The sequence below is a fragment of the Pygocentrus nattereri genome, chromosome 18, assembly GCF_015220715.1.
Source record: "Pygocentrus nattereri isolate fPygNat1 chromosome 18, fPygNat1.pri, whole genome shotgun sequence".
Lineage (NCBI taxonomy): Eukaryota > Metazoa > Chordata > Actinopteri > Characiformes > Serrasalmidae > Pygocentrus > Pygocentrus nattereri.
This window is the reverse complement of record NC_051228.1, coordinates 7,071,925-7,090,554: the sequence shown is the minus strand read 5'-3', so window position 1 is coordinate 7,090,554 and position 18,630 is coordinate 7,071,925. Positions and strand designations below refer to the sequence as shown.

Below are 18,630 nucleotides of genomic sequence, written 5' to 3'. Positions count from 1 at the left end.
GCCTTGGTAAAAAAAACAGCAGTAGCCTTGGAAAAAAAAACAGTAGTAGCCTTGGTAAAAAAAACAGTAGTAGCCTTGGTAAAAAAAAAACAGTAGTAGCCTTGGTAAAAAAAAAAAAACAGTAGTAGTCTTGGTAAAAAAAAAAAAACAGTAGTAGCCTTGGTAAAAAAAAAACAGTAGTAGCCTTGGTAAAAAAAAAAAAACAGTAGTAGTCTTGGTAAAAAAAAAAAAAACAGTAGTAGCCTTGGTAAAAAAAAAACAGTAGTAGCCTTGGTAAAAAAAAAAAAAACAGTAGTAGCCTTGGTAAAAAAAAAAAAAAACAGTAGTAGCCTTGGTAAAAAAAAACAGTAGTAGCCTTGGTAAAAAAAAAAAAAATAGTAGTAGCCTTGGTAAAAAAAAAAAAACAGTAGTAGCCTTGGTAAAAAAAAAAAAAACAGTAGTAGCCTTGGTAAAAAAAAAAACAGCAGTAGCCTTGGTAAAAAAAAAAAAAAGCAGTAGCCTTGGTAAAAAAAAAAAACAGTAGTAGCCTTGGTAAAAAAAAACAGTAGTAGCCTTGGTAAAAAAAAAAACAGCAGTAGCCTTGGTAAAAAAAACAGTAGTAGCCTTGGTAAAGTAAAAAAAACAGTAGTAGCCTTGGTAAAAAAAAAACAGCAGTAGCCTTGGCAAAAAAAACAGTAGTAGCCTTGGTAAAAAAAAAACAGTAGTAGCCTTGGTAAAAAAAAAAAACAGTAGTAGCCTTGGTAAAGTAAAAAAAAACAGTAGTAGCCTTGGTAAAGTAAAAAAAAAACAGTAGTAGCCTTGGTAAAAAAAAAAAAAACAGTAGTAGCCTTGGTAAAAAAAAACAGCAGTAGCCTTGGCAAAAAAAAACAGTAGTAGCCTTGGTAAAAAAAAAAAAAAAACAGTAGTAGCCTTGGTAAAAAAAAACTGTAGTAGCCTTGGTAAAAAAAAAACAGTAGTAGCCTTGGTAAAAAAAAACAGTAGTAGCCTTGGTAAAAAAAAAACAGTAGTAACCTTGGTAAAAAAAAAAAAAACAGTAGTAGACTTGGTAAAGTAAAAAAAAACAGTAGTAGCCTTGGTAAAAAAAAAAAAAAACAGTAGTAGACTTGGTAAAGTAAAAAAAAACAGTAGTAGCCTTGGTAAAAAAAAAACAGTAGTAGCCTTGGTAAAAAAAAACAGTAGTAGCCTTGGTAAAAAAAAAAACAGTAGTAGCCTTGGTAAAGTAAAAAAAACAGTAGTAGCCTTGGTAAAAAAAAAACAGTAGTAGCCTTGGTAAAAAAAAACAGTAGTAGCCTTGGTAAAAAAAAAACAGTAGTAGCCTTGGTAAAGTAAAAAAAACAGTAGTAACCTTGGTAAAAAAAAAAAAAACAGTAGTAACCTTGGTAAAAAAAAAACAGTAGTAGCCTTGGTAAAGTAAAAAAAAACAGTAGTAACCTTGGTAAAAAAAAAAAAACAGTAGTAGACTTGGTAAAGTAAAAAAAAACAGTAGTAGCCTTGGTAAAAAAAAAACAGTAGTAGCCTTGGTAAAAAAAAAACAGTAGTAGCCTTGGTAAAAAAAAAAACAGTAGTAGCCTTGGTAAAAAAAAACAGTAGTAGCCTTGGTAAAAAAAAAAACAGTAGTAGCCTTGGTAAAAAAAAACAGTAGTAGCCTTGGTAAAAAAAAAACAGTAGTAGCCTTGGTAAAGTAAAAAAAACAGTAGTAACCTTGGTAAAAAAAAAAAAAACAGTAGTAACCTTGGTAAAAAAAAAAAAAAAACAGTAGTAGCCTTGGTAAAAAAAAAACAGTAGTAGCCTTGGTAAAAAAAAAACAGTAGTAGCCTTGGTAAAAAAAAAAAAAAACAGTAGTAGCCTTGGTAAAAAAAAACAGTAGTAGCCTTGGTAAAAAAAAAAAAAACAGTAGTAACCTTGGTAAAGTAAAAAAAACAGTAGTAGCCTTGGTAAAAAAAAAAACAGTAGTAGCCTTGGTAAAAAAAAACAGTAGTAGCCTTGGTAAAAAAAAAACAGTAGTAGCCTTGGTAAAAAAAAAACAGTAGTAACCTTGGTAAAAAAAAAAAAACAGTAGTAGCCTTGGTAAAGTAAAAAAAAACAGTAGTAGCCTTGGTAAAAAAAAAAAAACAGTAGTAGTCTTGGTAAAAAAAAAACAGCAGTAGCCTTGGTAAAAAAAAAACAGTAGTAGCCTTGGTAAAAAAAAAAAAAAAACAGTAGTAGCCTTGGTAAAAAAAAACAGTAGTAGCCTTGGTAAAAAAAAAAAAAACAGTAGTAACCTTGGTAAAAAAAAAAAAAAAACAGTAGTAGCCTTGGTAAAAAAAAAACAGTAGTAGCCTTGGTAAAAAAAAAAAAACAGTAGTAGCCTTGGTAAAAAAAAAAAAAAACAGTAGTAGCCTTGGTAAAAAAAAAAAAAACAGTAGTAGCCTTGGTAAAAAAAAAAAAACAGTAGTAGCCTTGGTAAAAAAAAACAGTAGTAGCCTTGGTAAAAAAAAACAGTAGTAGCCTTGGTAAAAACAAAACAGCAGTAGCCTTGGCAAAAAAAACAGTAGTAGCCTTGGTAAAAAAAAAAACAGTAGTAGCCTTGGTAAAGTAAAAAAAAACAGTAGTAGCCTTGGTAAAGTAAAAAAAAAAACAGTAGTAGCCTTGGTAAAAAAAAAAAAACAGTAGTAGCCTTGGTAAAAAAAAAAACAGCAGTAGCCTTGGCAAAAAAAACAGTAGTAGCCTTGGTAAAAAAAAAAAAACAGTAGTAGCCTTGGTAAAAAAAAACAGTAGTAGCCTTGGTAAAAAAAAAAAACAGTAGTAGCCTTGGTAAAAAAAAACAGTAGTAGCCTTGGTAAAAAAAAACAGTAGTAGCCTTGGTAAAGTAAAAAAAACAGTAGTAGCCTTGGTAAAAAAAAACAGTAGTAGCCTTGGTAAAGTAAAAAAAACAGTAGTAGCCTTGGTAAAAAAAAAAAACAGTAGTAGCCTTGGTAAAAAAAACTGTAGTAGCCTTGGTAAAAAAAACAGTAGTAGCCTTGGCAAAAAAAAACTGTAGTAGCCTTGGTAAAAAAAAAAAAAAAAAAAAATAGTAACCTTGGTAAAAAAAAAAAAAAAAAATTAGTAGCCTTGGTAAAAAAAAAACAGTAGTAGCCTTGGTAAAAAAAAAAAAACAGTAGTAGCCTTGGTAAAAAAAAAAAAAAAAAGTAGTAGCCTTGGTAAAAAAAAAAAAAACAGTAGTAGCCTTGGTAAAAAAAAAAAAACAGTAGTAGCCTTGGTAAAAAAAAACAGTAGTAGCCTTGGTAAAAAAAAACAGTAGTAGCCTTGGTAAAAACAAAACAGCAGTAGCCTTGGCAAAAAAAACAGTAGTAGCCTTGGTAAAAAAAAAAACAGTAGTAGCCTTGGTAAAGTAAAAAAAAACAGTAGTAGCCTTGGTAAAGTAAAAAAAAAAACAGTAGTAGCCTTGGTAAAAAAAAAAAAACAGTAGTAGCCTTGGTAAAAAAAAAAACAGCAGTAGCCTTGGCAAAAAAAACAGTAGTAGCCTTGGTAAAAAAAAAAAAACAGTAGTAGCCTTGGTAAAAAAAAACAGTAGTAGCCTTGGTAAAAAAAAAAAACAGTAGTAGCCTTGGTAAAAAAAAACAGTAGTAGCCTTGGTAAAAAAAAACAGTAGTAGCCTTGGTAAAGTAAAAAAAAACAGTAGTAGCCTTGGTAAAAAAAAACAGTAGTAGCCTTGGTAAAGTAAAAAAAACAGTAGTAGCCTTGGTAAAAAAAAAAAACAGTAGTAGCCTTGGTAAAAAAAACTGTAGTAGCCTTGGTAAAAAAAACTGTAGTAGCCTTGGCAAAAAAAAACAGTAGTAGCCTTGGTAAAAAAAAAAAAAAAAAACAGTAGTAGCCTTGGTAAAAAAAAAAAAAAAACAGTAGTAGCCTTGGTAAAAAAAAACAGTAGTAGCCTTGGTAAAAAAAAACAGTAGTAGCCTTGGTAAAAAAAAAACAGTAGTAACCTTGGTAAAAAAAAAAAACAGTAGTAGCCTTGGTAAAGTAAAAAAAAACAGTAGTAGCCTTGGTAAAAAAAAAACAGTAGTAGCCTTGGTAAAAAAAAACAGTAGTAGCCTTGGTAAAAAAAAAACAGTAGTAGCCTTGGTAAAATAAAAAAAACAGTAGTAGCCTTGGTAAAAAAAAAACAGTAGTAGCCTTGGTAAAAAAAAACAGTAGTAGCCTTGGTAAAAAAAAAACAGTAGTAGCCTTGGTAAAGTAAAAAAAACAGTAGTAACCTTGGTAAAAAAAAAAAAAACAGTAGTAACCTTGGTAAAAAAAAAAAAACAGTAGTAGCCTTGGTAAAAAAAAAAAACAGTAGTAGCCTTGGCAAAAAAAAACAGTAGTAGCCTTGGTAAAAAAAAAAAAAAACAGTAGTAGCCTTGGCAAAAAAAAAACAGTAGTAGCCTTGGTAAAAACAGCAGTAGACTTGGTAAAAACAGTAGTAGCTGCAGTAAAAACAGTAGTAGCTGCAGTAGAAACAGTAGTAGCCTTGGTAAAAACAGTAGTAGCCTTGGTAAAAACAGTAGTAGCTGCAGTAGAAACAGTAGTAGCCTTGGTAAAAACAGTAGTAGCCTTGGTAAAAACAGTAGTAGCTGCAGTAAAAACAGTAGTAGCTGCAGTAGAAATAGTAGTAACAGGCCTGAATGGGGGATGATTGAAGTCTTCTCATCCATGCCCTCCAACCCCCACCAACTCTCCCCAATTTCTTTCTTCTGCTTTTGGATGATGTTAATTGTAGTCATTAGCTTCAGTTTCTTGTTAGCAACACTAGCTTGATAATATAAATCCAGTGCAGCAAAACCAGGAAGCAAAATGTAGAGACTGCGTGCTAAGAGGAAGAGGAAAATAGTGTAAATTTGACTGTTTTTAAAAAATAATGTTTTTGCTCTGCATGTAGTTTGTCACATCTTGCATGTGTCGTGTCGTGCCGTGTGGAGCTGTCTCTGTTCTGCACTTTCGTGGACTGCTGGCTCTCTCTGCTGGCCAGGCACGCTCCGTTTGACCCAGCAAATTCAGCTTATGATTGCATGCTTGTGGGTGACATTTCAAACTTAACTAGCTAAAAGAGCTCTGCCATTATAGACACATTAAAACAGACCCCTCAGCTGGTAAAGCTATAAAGCATTACATGTCATCACCTCCACCTGCTCTCCATTTCTGCTTCCAAGCCTTGGTTGAGTGTAGTGTTACCAGGAATAACGCCCCCTAGCTCTCCTCTGAGCTCTTTCCATTGTTCACGTCTCCTCAGCTCCAATTTATAGCCACATAAGTGACCTTTCAGCATATGACATCTGGAGAACTGGTATACTGTAATTCAACACCACAGACGGGCCATTTTCAAAAAGAGCAAGCTGCAGCCTTTCTGTTCAGATTTCTGCTCAACCCAAGACTCCATCACAGCTCTGAGTCTGCAAAGTGGTCAAGATTACGTAGAGAAAAGAGGAATTGTCCAGAATAGCCCTGTCTGATTGAACTGTTGTGAAAAGCTTCCATTTACGAAATGAGGAACAAAAACTGGACTTCGGGTTTCACTTCACGCGCCCAGTCATGTGTCCACCATTTTTGTTGGGGTGTCTCTACGGTGTGTGTCATCGAGGCTTTGAGAATGAGCTCGCAGCCCATCATCCTTAATGCTCCCCTGGAGGTTGAGGGACCGAACAAGTGCTTGGCCCTCTCCTCATAGATCTGTTTTGTAGTGTAGTAGAGAGGTGTGGTCATGGTAAGTGAGATATTTCTGGTTATATCATCACCGTGGTTACTGATTACTCTCCAAACTCTTCTCTCTCTCCGCAGCTGAAGACAGAGGAACAGATAGCTGCAGAACGAGCCTGGTACAGCACAGAGAAAGTATGGCTGGTTCACAAGGATGGCTTCTCTTTGGGTCAGTGAGGTTTTTATGTTTTGAGACATTCAAATACATAAAACACATAATGCGCATTTGATGTTTTGGGGTTTTACTTGCTCTAATGCACTTCATCAGACTCATCAGCTGATTACAAGCGAGTTTTAATTGGACCTGAAACTTCAAAATGAGACAAATATAGCCTGAAAACTAGCTGACTGTAGCTATGTTCTGCCTGAAGTCAAAGTGCTGTCCAGATCCAACTGTAGATCACAAAAGTGTTTCCAGAGTCGACTCTAGTTAACATAATTCTGTACAAGCCGACCATTCTGTCCAACTTGTCCAAACTGGACCGCAGTTAACAGAATTCTGACAAAACTGGGCTGTATTTAACAAAATTCTATCCAAACTGGGCTGTAGTTAACAAAATTATGACCAAACTGAAGTATATTTGGCAAAATTCTGCCCAACATTGACTGTAGTTAAAATTATGTCCAAACCTGACTGTTCTGTTTTTTCAGAAGCCGACTGTAGCTCACAAAATTTTGTCCTAACCCGACTGTAGTTAACATAATTCTGTCCAAACTGGACCATAGGCAACAAAATTCTGACTGATCTGGACCGTAGTTGACAAAATTCCCAACCTTGACTGTAGTTAAAATTCTGTGCAAAACCGACTGTAGTAAATAAAAGTTTTTACCGAAGCCGACTAGCTCACAAACTTTTATCCTAACCTGACTGTAGTTAACAGAATTCTGTCTGAACTCAACTGTAGTCAACAAAGTTTGGTCCAGCCTTGACTGCAGCTCGCAAAAATCTGTCCTAATCTGACTGTAGTCAACAAAATTCGCTCCCACCTGACTGTAGTTAGTAAAATTCTATCCAAACTCACCTGTAGTCAACACAGTTCATTCCAAACTGGACTGTAGTTCACACAGTTCATCCCAAAACTGGACTGTAGTTCACACAGTTCATTACAAACTGGACTGTAGTTCACACAGTTCATCCCAAAACTGGACTGTAGTTCACACGGTTCATCCCAAAACTGGACTGTAGTTCACACAGTTCATCCCAAAACTAGACTGTAGTTCACACAGTTCATCCCAAAACTAGACTGTAGTTCACACGGTTCATCCCAAAACTGGACTGTAGTTCACACGGTTCATCCCAATACTGGACTGTAGTTCACACAGGTCATTACAAACTGGACTGTAGTTCACACGGTTCATCCCAAAACTGGACTGTAGTTCACACAGTTCATCCCAAAACTGGACTGTAGTTCACACAGTTCATCCCAAAACTGGACTGTAGTTCACACGGTTCATCCCAAAACTGGACTGTAGTTCACACGGTTCATCCCAAAACTGGACTGTAGTTCACACGGTTCATCCCAATACTGGACTGTAGTTCACACAGGTCATTACAAACTGGACTGTAGTTCACACGGTTCATCCCAAAACTGGACTGTAGTTCACACAGTTCATCCCAAAACTGGACTGTAGTTCACACAGTTCATCCCAAAACTGGACTGTAGTTCACACAGTTCATTACAAACTGGACTGTAGTTCACACGGTTCATCCCAAAACTGGACTGTAGTTCACACGGTTCATCCCAAAACTGGACTGTAGTTCACACGGTTCATTACAAACTGGACTGTAGTTCACACAGTTCATCCCAAAACTAGACTGTAGTTCACACGGTTCATCCCAAAACTGGACTGTAGTTCACACAGGTCATTACAAACTGGACTGTAGTTCACACAGTTCATCCCAAAACTGGACTGTAGTTCACACAGTTCATCCCAAAACTAGACTGTAGTTCACAGTTCATCCCAAAACTGGACAACAAAATTCTGCCCAAACTGTCTGTAGTTGATGAAATTCTGTCCAAAAACCAGACTGTAACAAAACAAATTCTTTCTGAATCCGACTGTAGCTTACAAAATTCAGTCTGTAACTGTTAGAGCAGGGAAAACGCTAAAATGTGCAATGCAGCACTTCAAGACTGGGGCTGAGAAACACTGTATTATCCAGCGTGTTGCCCCATCTGCCAGGTCTAGCAGCTTGTAGACGTGGTGCATTTCATAAAAAATTCATTTCTCCAATACATCTGCCCTTCCTTGCAAAAACAAACATGACAGTGTGTAAGTGTACACCGGGTGCTGAGCAGTGCGCTCAGGCCGGAGTGGAAGCTTTGAATAGACCTGCTGTATTGATCCCTGTGTCTGTCCTCTGTTTCTGTAGCGACACAGCTGAAGACCGAGGCGGGCAGTCTGCCCGAGGGGAAGGTGAAGATCAGACTGGAGCATGATGGGACGCTGCTGGAAGTGGATGAGGATGACGTGGAGAAGGTGGGTCACGTAAGGCTGGTGAGCAACTTGCTTGTAACCTTGAAAGGCAACACACCTGTGAGTATTTGTGTATGATGAGAAAACGGTTGTTTGCCTCAGTCCAGCAAGTCTGAATGGCAAATGTGAATGTCACAAATAAGAATATCATTATAAGAACTCATATTTTAGCTGTTGTTGGAAGAAAACCTTGTATCTCTAAAATGAAAACTTTTCAGGAGAAGGAAAAAAAACCTACTTCACTTTTACTGTAAGTAAAGAAAACCAGACCCCCCCCCAACCCCCCCGTGTCATTTTGGACCATTTTTGCTCCATTTTTTATGATATTTACACACAATTTAAAGAGCAGCAGGTATTTTCAAATTACTGAAAAATAACAAAAATGGACATACGAGGTTATATATATATATATATATATATATATATATATATATACATGTATACTTGTATGTACATACAACTATTACTAGTGCAGAAGCATATAAATAATGCACTGCATATGAGCACAGCCATTGGCTTATGAGCTGCTGAATGCTGACTTTTTGTTGGCTCCATAGAAAAACATCTGCATGAAATATGATGTGCTTTATGTAAACAGTATGTAAATGACGTACTACTATACTGGTGCTTGATTTCACGCACTACAGCTGATTCATCATTTGAGCTTAAGTCTTTGCTTGAATCAGACACAGAGCAGTTGGTACTTAATTAAAGGCAGTCAAAGCTGCATTGTAAAAAATGTCCCAACATATTGTGATATGCCTTTTTTTTTTTTTTGGTAGGACAGACAACCATCTTGTAATATATAGTATATACCGTAGAACTTCTAAACAGTTTACTAGGATCATAGTCTGATCTGATCCACCTGTGAAAATGTAGTGCAATATGATATATGATATAATTCACCCACTGAATTAATTCACTGTGATAAGTTATGATCTAAAAATAAAGACTGTAATTAGCACGAGGGCTCAGTGATATGAGCCAGATTCTGCTACTTGTCTGGGGCTAAAATGTGTCATTAGTGGAGATGTACGACCTGCTCTGGTTCTGGTGACAGTTTAGCACCCTGGGCACTATGCCAAATGACAGCCACTACCCTGACAGTAAAAGCTGTGAGGTATGTTCTGGGATGCCGTCTGTTTGGAGTCTTCACACATCCATTAAAGCAGCACGTTGGTCTGTCTTTAGGCATGCGTCTGCTGTTTGGGCTCCAGCCAGCGATGGTCTTTTTGTGGGTCACTTCCTTATCAGTAATAGTCCAGTGTATTGTCATTTATATTATACGTTTGAGTACCACAGGTCAGATTACATGTTTTGTTGATTTCCTCCTCTACAGAGAAGCTAAATATTGGGGTTTCTGTATATTGTAATGTACAATTACTATTTATTTATTGAATTTAACTTATTAAAAAATATAAAATGTCATAACTTTTGCATTTTCCACTATGTTAAACTCGGCAAATAAACAGTAACTGTGCATTAAAATGTGTTCATTGATTTTCACCCAGAACACCAACAGTTTGACCAGGGCGACCAAACTTTTGCATACGGCAGTATGTAAATGACATCTGACCTGTATTGTGCCTCTTTCCAAAGGCCGTCTGGGCTGTATAACTCATTATAACACCAGTGTGAATGGGCAGGGCTAAACTGCTGTTGGCCGAAATAAGCGAATATATGTTTATATGTTGGTTTTTGTGACATCACAAAAACAGTGAATTCAGCGCAGGCTGTCTTTGCAGTTTAGCTTGCGTATATGGACTGCATGTTTTGAAATTTCAACAATGTGTACATACTTGACTAGGGGTGCCCACACTTTTGCACTAGATGGTTTATGAACCCATAGAATAGTAGTCATCTTATTCATCTCCCTAAAATCTAGATAAACGTGTATAGTTTATTATGCGTCTGTCTTTGTCTCTCGCAGGCAAACCCTCCCTCGTACGACCGTGTGGAGGACCTGTCTGGGCTGCTGTACCTGAACGAGTCCAGCGTCATGCACTCCCTGCGCCAGAGGTACGGAGGGAACCTCATCTACACGTACGCTGGGCCCAACGTCGTCTTCATCAACCCGGTCAGCGCTCCGTCCATGTACTCTGAGAAGGTATGGACACCTGATTCACTGTTAAGCTGCAATAGGTGTGTTTGAGCAGGGAAACCTGTAAACTCTTAAAAATGGTTCTTCAAGGGTTCTTTCTTAAAGAGAATAGTTCCATTTAGGAACTTGAGTTCTGTATAGAGACCTTTCCTGCGTAAATGGTACTATGCATGGTGAAACAGTTCTTTAGATTGAGGGAAAATGTGTTGTACATGGTTCTATAGCACCAACAAGGGTTCTTCTGTTGTTACGATGTCAAGCTTGTAAAAGTAGAAGGACCTTTTTTGGTACTACAGAACCATATTCAACACATTCTCCATCAATCTGAAGAAACATTTCACCATGCAAAGAACCATTCAAGCTTAAAATGGCTCTATATAGAACTCATGGTTGTAGATAGAACTACTCTCTTTATAAAGGAACCCTTCAAGAACCATCTTTTTAAAGAGTGTATCATACTGTTTAAAAAGGCAGAGATCACCCTGTTGTTTGTTTAATTTCCAGTCCACACACTTGATGGTTCTTTTAAGGGTTCTTTAGTAAACAGTTCTATATAGAACCAAGAATGCTTTGCATAGGTTCTTTGCATCGTGAAATAGATCTTCAGATTGACAGAGAATGTGCAGTAGATGATTCTATATAGACCCTTTCTGAAAATGTTTCTATATAGCACCAAAAAGGGTTCCTCTATAGGGTTCCTTTATAGAACTCCTTTCAAAAAGGTTCTATATAAACCCCTACAGCACATTCTTCAAGAACCATTCTCGAAGAACCATTTCATGATGCAGAGAACCCTTTAATCATACCAAGGGTTACTTGTGTTCATGGTTCTATAGAGAACAATTTTCTTTACTAAAGAACCTTGAAGAACCTATTTTTTCTAAGAGTGTGTAGAGATCCAGTCGATCTGAGTGATATGAATATATGACACTCAGATGTTTATGGCTGTAATTTCAGGTGGTTTTGTGAGGATGATGATAATGAACTAACACTTAATTATAATAATTACATAAAATTAAATAAATATTCTTCAGCTGTAGCTCCAACTTGCTCTGTTCCTCTCAGGTGATGCACATGTTCAAGGGCTGCCGGAGGGAGGACACGGCCCCACATATCTACGGTGTGGCCCAGGCCGCGTACCGGAAGCTGCTGACCACACGGCAGGACCAGTCCATTGTGCTACTGGGTAAAAGCGGCAGCGGCAAGACCACCAACTGCCAGCACCTGGTGCAGTACCTGGTGTCCATCGCTGGCAGCAATGGCAAAGTCTATTCAGGTGAGAAGGAGGTTGAAAAAGAAGCTTCAGAATTTCATCAGCATCATCTCCAAGTCACTGTCCGTATGATGTCCGACCCCTTGGAGGGTGAATCTGTTAGCTGCCTGTAATGTATCTGAGCAATAACTGAAAAAGGTTTTAAAGGGCATATCCTACATCATCTTGTATTTACCCCCCCGCCCCCCCCGAGGTCCGTTTACAGTTGTGTGCAAAAGTTTGTGCACCCCTTCAGATAGCATTTTGTTGTTTTGCTAAGTGTAAATGACTGAACACGTAATAAACAGAGAAAAAATCTTCTGCACTTTTTCATGCACAATTACTGTTTACTTGCTTAATTCAACATTTTGCAGGGAAAAAAACCATCAGTTGTAGCCTGTGCTGATGTTATGGCACATTTCGTAAAAAAGTTTGCAGAAAAATGTGTAGTTTGTTCTGTGTAGGGAGAGTGTTAACTTATTTTCATATAGAAAATAAAGAAAACATCATTCGACGGGGTGTTCAAACTTTTGCATACCACTTTTTGTGTGGTTTTGGGTGCCAAACGCAGACATTATTCATTTTTACGTGACCACTTTCCAGCCTCATTTTATCCCTTAGGAATAAACAGGCTGTTTTTGTTTCTGTGCCTTTAAGACTGTTTTTTGGTAGAGCTCTTATTCTGATTGGCTGCCTTGTGTTTTGCTTCATTCAAAAAAGTAATCAAGGTCCTTATAACTTTAACATACATGGGCAAAGCCTGATCGCTGTGTTCTGAGCAGGTGGAAATACACTCACTGGCCACTTTATTAGGTTGCTGTTCAGTTGCTTGTTAACACAAATAGCTAATCAGCCAATCACACGGCCGCAACTCAATGCATTTAGGCATGTAGAGGTGGTCAAGATAACTTGCTGAAGTGCAGACCGAGCATCAGAACGGGGAAGAAAGGGGATTTCAGTGACTTTGAACGTGGCGTGGTTGTTGGTGCCAGACGGGCTGGTCTGAGTATTTCAGAAACTGCTGATCTACTGGGATTTTCACACACAACCATCTCTAGGGTTTACAGAGAACGGTCCGAAAAAGAGGAAATATCCAGTGAGCAGCAGTTGTGTGGACGAAAATGCCTTGTTGATGTGAGAGGTCAGAGGAGAACGGGCAGACTGGTTCCAGATGATAGAAAGGCAACAGGAACTCAAATAACCAACCAGAATCTCTGAGGAACGTTTCCAACACCTTGTTGAAAGTCTGCCATGAAGAATTAAAGCAGTTCTGAAGGCAAAAGGGGGTCCAACCCTTTTACTAGCACTATTAGGTGTACCTAATAAAGTGGCCGGTGAGTGTATGTAAATATGTTGGTTTTTGTGACATCACAAGAAAAGTGAATCGAAAACAGGCTGTTTTTGCAGCTTAGATGATATGCTAGATAGTCAATGGTATATTTGGAAACTTTTACATGTTGGTTTATTATATTAAACACTTTTATTTTAAGAAATGAAAGAAAAATTCAGTTTTCTGAAATTTGGGCCCTTTAAAGCAATTCATGAAGACTCGTTCATACCTTGTCAAGAACAGTATCTGAATACCATAAATAGGTTCAGATTAAAAGTCATTGATGGACATCAACAAGTTCCCCTTTAATTCTTGTCTGGTCCAAAAAGCTTTAAGATTTAGGAAAAAATGATTCAAATGTGAAAGATTTGCTTTTCAAAATCTCCATTAGTCCATTTATTATGAAATGTTCACATAGTGTAAACGGCAGCAGGTGTTTTTCAAACGGTGTAAAAAGAAAATGTTTTCTTTTGGCTGTGATTATAATCTTATCCCCTTTTCCCAGCTGAGAAGTGGCAGGCTGTTTACACCATCCTGGAGGCTTTTGGCAATTGCAGTACATCCATGAATGGAAATGCCAGCCGCTTCTCCCATATAGTCTCCCTTGACTTTGACCAAGCTGGCCAGGTGGCTTCAGCTTCCATTCAGGTAGGAATCAGAAACTCAGCACTAGTACTGATCCCATCATTAATGTCAGGGGTCACCAAACTCGTAGCAAAGAGACAGTGTTGATGTAGGTTCACTGTACAAATTTTTTTTATTTATTTAATTTCCAGTCAAAACGGCCATTATGTAGAAGGTGTACACTTTTCTGGAGATATTTTTGAGGAGATTACACATAAAATAATCCACTCCCATTAGGAAGGGAAGGGAAAGTTGGTTCAAAAAACCAACAATAGGAGTTTCCAAACCTTTTTTTAGAAAACTGGTAAAAAAGAAAAATGGGATTCCTGACAACCACCTACAAGACCTTATAGACCACCAAAGCTGTCAGATAAATGGCATTTAAAGCTTTCATCTTTGAGAGCGAGGAGAAAATTAAGATTAAGAGGCCCTTATTAGTCCTACATTGGGGAAAGCAGTTGGGGGTTAGGTGCCTTGTTCAAGGGCACCTCAATCACGTCCTGTCGGCTCAGGGGATCAAACCGGTGACCTTTGGGTTGTAAGGCTGGTTCCCTAACCTCCAGCCCACAACTGCTCCCAGCCCATGACTGCTGCTTGAAGCTGCTTCAGATCCGTCCTTCCACTGTGAGAAGACAACTCGGTGCTCTGCATCTGAAAGGATGTGTAGCTGTCAAGGCGCTCTTACTGAGAAAAGGAGACAGATTAAAAGAAAAGAAAAGAAAACCATTTGCAAAGAAGCTGCTGGTGTTCTTAGAACAATGGACTGACCACTTCAGTGTCCAGACCTCAACATCACTAAATGTGTTTGGGATTACTTTGATCATGAGAAGAAGAAAATAGAACCAACTTCTAACACTGAACTTCAGAGGTGTGGAAAAATATCTCTCTTTCTCTGAAAAACAAGGGCAGGAAGAGTGGACACTGTAATTATCCGCTAAGTACATTTTTGTACTTCTTTTACTGACACTGAGAAAAAAAAACTTGTTCTTATCTGTTTAATTGGAAAGAAAACCTGCATCCACACTGGCCCTTGACTGATGACCCCTTGTTAATGTTGGGATAAATCAGCGAGAGAGTCACACTCTTTGTCCAAACTTAGATTTTGGACTTTTGCGCTAGAGCTGCTAGGCTAATGTAGCTAACAGGAAACAGGAGCCCCACCACTCCATGCATAAATCATCAAGCACTAAGACAAGGGATCTCAAATAAACTTGCTTTTATGCTGACACTGCATCATGTACTGTTATCTATTAAAAGATAACAGTCCCAGAAACCAGCGAGACAAGTCTGCTAATTGGTGAGGTTGAAGCTCCCATTACTTGTTAGCCTCATAGCTCCAAGCAAGCACTTGGCCTATCAACTACATTTGAGGCAAATTGAGCAAAACTTCGCAAAATATTGCGCTGAGAGACATCTTTTCAGATCTCTCCACTCTTCCTGTAGACGATGCTGCTGGAGAAGTTGAGGATCGCCAGGCGACCAGAGACTGAATCCACTTTCAATATTTTCTATTACATGATGGCCGGAGCTGATGGTTCTCTCAAGTAAGCTGAGCTCCTTCACAGAGCTGATTTCATTTGGCTGAAAAAGTCTGTCTCCTTTTAATCCTGCTTTGTTGCGTCCTTCAGGACCGAACTGCACTTCAATCACTTTGCTGAGAACAGCGCCTTTGGAATCCTGCCTTACTCCAAGGTAAGTGCTCCTTCACTCATTCTGTAGACATCAGTGTGACACTTTCTTGGATGGTACAAGTGCAGAGTGTCTTGAAATGTTCATCAAAACCTGACAGATTCAGATTATTTGGTTTGGTGGGATTCATTTGTGCAATATTTGTTGGGTTCAGAGTTCATTGTTTTGAACGTTAAGCTCTGTTTAGGTCTCAAATGTAAAATTGACATTACAGTCCTTCACCATATTTTAACTGTTCACAATCATCAGATTCATGAAGCATAATCAGTTATAAAATGCATACATTGCATGCAGAATTTTGTAGGGCTGAAGTCTGGTTCAGACAGAATTTATAGGGCTGAAGTTGGGTTCAGACAGAATTTATAGGGCTGAAGTTGGGTTCGGACAGAATTTATAGGGCTGAAGTCGGGTTCGGACAGAATTTATAGGGCTGAAGTTGGGTTCGGACAGAATTTATAGGGCTGAAGTTGGGTTCGGACAGAATTTTGTAGGAACAAAGTTGGGTTTGGACAGAATTTTGTAGGGCTAAAGTCTGGTTCAGACAGAATTTATAGGGCTGAAGTTGGGTTCGGACAGAATTTTTAGGGCTGAAGTCTGGTTCGGACAGAATTTATAGGGCTGAAGTCTGGTTCAGACAGAATTTATAGGGCTGAAGTCGGGTTCAGACAGAATTTTGTAGGAACAAAGTCGGGTTCGGACAGAATTTATAGGGCTGAAGTCTGGTTCAGACAGAATTTATAGGGCTGAAGTCTGGTTCAGACAGAATTTATAGGGCTGAAGTTGGGTTCAGACAGAATTTTGTAGGAACAAAGTCGGGTTCGGACAGAATTTATAGGGCTGAAGTCTGGTTCAGACAGAATTTATAGGGCTGAAGTTGGGTTCGGACAGAATTTTGTAGGAACAAAGTCGGGTGCGGACAGAATTTTGTAGGGCTTAATTCCTGTTGGGACAAAGTTTTGTTGAGTTACAATTGGGTTGGGACAGAATTTTGTTGGCCTACAGCCGGGTTCAGACAGAAATTTGACAGGCTACAGTCAGATTTGAATAGAATTTTGTTGAACTTTTCATAACGGTCATAACTTAATGCTGTGGATCTGATCAGGTCTGACTCTTGCTATATTCGAGTTTGGACTAAATTTTCAGGCCTAATAAAAGCTCTAACTAACTCACACTGGCTTTTTTACCATTCAGCCTGAGGAAAAGCAGAAAGCTGCACAGCAGTTCACCAAGCTCCAGGCTGCTATGAAGGTGCTGAACATTTCAGCTGAGGAGCAAAAAGCCTTCTGGCTGGTCCTGGGGGCAGTCTACCACCTTGGAGCTGCAGGGGCCACCAAAGGTAAAACACTTCCCCTTAACACTGCTGCACACAGTGAAACTGAATAATGTCTTGAGATGCATGTTATGTGTAACACCCTAAACAAGCATGCGTTTAGTAAGTACTTTTGAAACATGAATTATGATATAACATTTGTCAAGTCTGCTAATTCATCACTGTCGTTTCTACTGTGAAATAGCAGGAAGGGCAAAAATGGTTATTGACTGAATGCTAATGGTTATGAATGCCTATTCATAGTCACTCGTTTGATGCTCGTTTTGTTTAATGTTGCCCCCTGTGCAGTCTCAGTCGTTGATGAAAGTGGTAATGATCACCCAAAACAACCGCCTCACCCAGTGCTATACATACACTTATCTATCCCTCAAGCTTTCCACTCTTTTATTCCCTTCTTTTGTTGCTGTGCTCAGTATATGATCTAGAGCCTTTACGATTACTTGATTAGACTTGATTATTCATCTGAAAAATAAGCAAAAATGAAACCTTCTCAATAAATCAGTGCTTATTTGTTGATATAATGAATGATATTTCATATTTGAAATGTGGTCAAAGATTGATTCTTGATTGATGGAATATGACTGCTTATTAATAAACATGCACTGATGAATGCATACAAGACTGTGCAAAAGTCAGAGAGCATCCTTTATTTATTTGATTTCCAGTGAAAATGGCCTTTAAGTATACGTTCCTCACTTTTCAGCATCAAGGAGAAAATGTAGTTTGGCATTGCAGTATTTAGTGTCCACCTTTTGCCTTTATTTTAGCTTTCACTTTTTTCAGTTTTTCAGAGTATTATTATTATTTTTCCCCACCTCCAAAGATCAGTCTTAGAATTTGGTTGCATGTGAATTTCACATGTTAAATTCTTTCCCCTTCCCTATGCAAGTGGATTATCTCATATCTGATGTGGATTTTATCACCAGAACCTGAATTCATGAATTTTGTCAGACAGAATTTTGTTGGTCTACAGTCGGGCTTGGACAGAATTTTGTTGGGCTACAGTCGAGCTTGGAGAGAATTTTGTTGGGCTACAGTCGAGCTTGGAGAGAATTTTGTTGGGCTACAGTCGGGCTTGGAGAGAATTTTGTTGGGCTACAGTCGAGCTTGGACAGGATTTTGTTGGGCTACAGTCGGGCTTGGAGAGAATTTTGTTGGGCTACAGTCGAGCTTGGAGAGAATTTTGTTGGGCTACAGTCGAGCTTGGACAGAATTTTGTTGGGCTACAGTCGGGCTTGGAGAGAATTTTGTTGGGCTACAGTCGGGCTTGGAGAGAATTTTGTTGGGCTACAGTCGAGCTTGGAGAGAATTTTGTTGGGCTACAGTCGAGCTTGGAGAGAATTTTGTTGGGCTACAGTCGGGCTTGGAGAGAATTTTGTTGGGCTACAGTCGAGCTTGGAGAGAATTTTGTTGGGCTACAGTCGAGCTTGGAGAGAATTTTGTTGGGCTACAGTCGGGCTTGGACAGAATTTTGTTGGGCTACAGTCGGGCTTGGACAGAATTTTGTTGGGCTACAGTCGAGCTTGGAGAGAATTTTGTTGGGCTACAGTCGAGCTTGGAGAGAATTTTGTTGGGCTACAGTCGGGCTTGGAGAGAATTTTGTTGGGCTACAGTCGAGCTTGGAGAGAATTTTGTTGGGCTACAGTCGGGCTTGGACAGAATTTTGTTGGGCTACAGTCGGGCTTGGACAGAATTTTGTTGGGCTACAGTCGAGCTTGGAGAGAATTTTGTTGGGCTACAGTCGAGCTTGGAGAGAATTTTGTTGGGCTACAGTCGGGCTTGGACAGAATTTTGTTGGGCTACAGTCGAGCTTGGAGAGAATTTTGTTGGGCTACAGTCGAGCTTGGAGAGAATTTTGTTGGGCTACAGTCGAGCTTGGAGAGAATTTTGTTGGGCTACAGTCGGGCTTGGAGAGAATTTTGTTGGGCTACAGTCGAGCTTGGAGAGAATTTTGTTGGGCTACAGTCGAGCTTGGAGAGAATTTTGTTGGGCTACAGTCGGGCTTGGAGAGAATTTTGTTGGGCTACAGTCGAGCTTGGAGAGAATTTTGTTGGGCTACAGTCGAGCTTGGAGAGAATTTTGTTGGGCTACAGTCGGGCTTGGACAGAATTTTGTTG

At 38.7% G+C, this 18,630-nt stretch overlaps 1 protein-coding gene across 11 annotated transcripts in view; it reads left to right on the top strand.

Moving 5' to 3' along the window:
• The window catches only part of myo18aa (myosin XVIIIAa), a 151,972-nt gene that overhangs the window by 48,763 nt on the left and 84,579 nt on the right, over positions 1-18,630 (top strand). For 7 of the 11 annotated variants that reach the window (XM_037547605.1, XM_037547600.1, XM_037547601.1 and 4 more), the window contains 8 exons: positions 5,791-5,878; positions 8,084-8,190; positions 10,118-10,294; positions 11,354-11,564; positions 13,376-13,518; positions 14,938-15,038; positions 15,123-15,186; positions 16,375-16,519. In XM_037547605.1, the coding sequence (XP_037403502.1) occupies positions 5,791-5,878; positions 8,084-8,190; positions 10,118-10,294; positions 11,354-11,564; positions 13,376-13,518; positions 14,938-15,038; positions 15,123-15,186; positions 16,375-16,519 (1,036 nt within the window). Of the gene's footprint in view, positions 1-4,595; positions 5,717-5,790; positions 5,879-8,083; positions 8,191-10,117; positions 10,295-11,353; positions 11,565-13,375; positions 13,519-14,937; positions 15,039-15,122; positions 15,187-16,374; positions 16,520-16,801; positions 16,823-18,630 lie in introns of those variants that run through there. The other 4 variants (XM_037547598.1, XM_037547603.1, XM_037547602.1 and 1 more) reach the window with 2 other exon arrangements.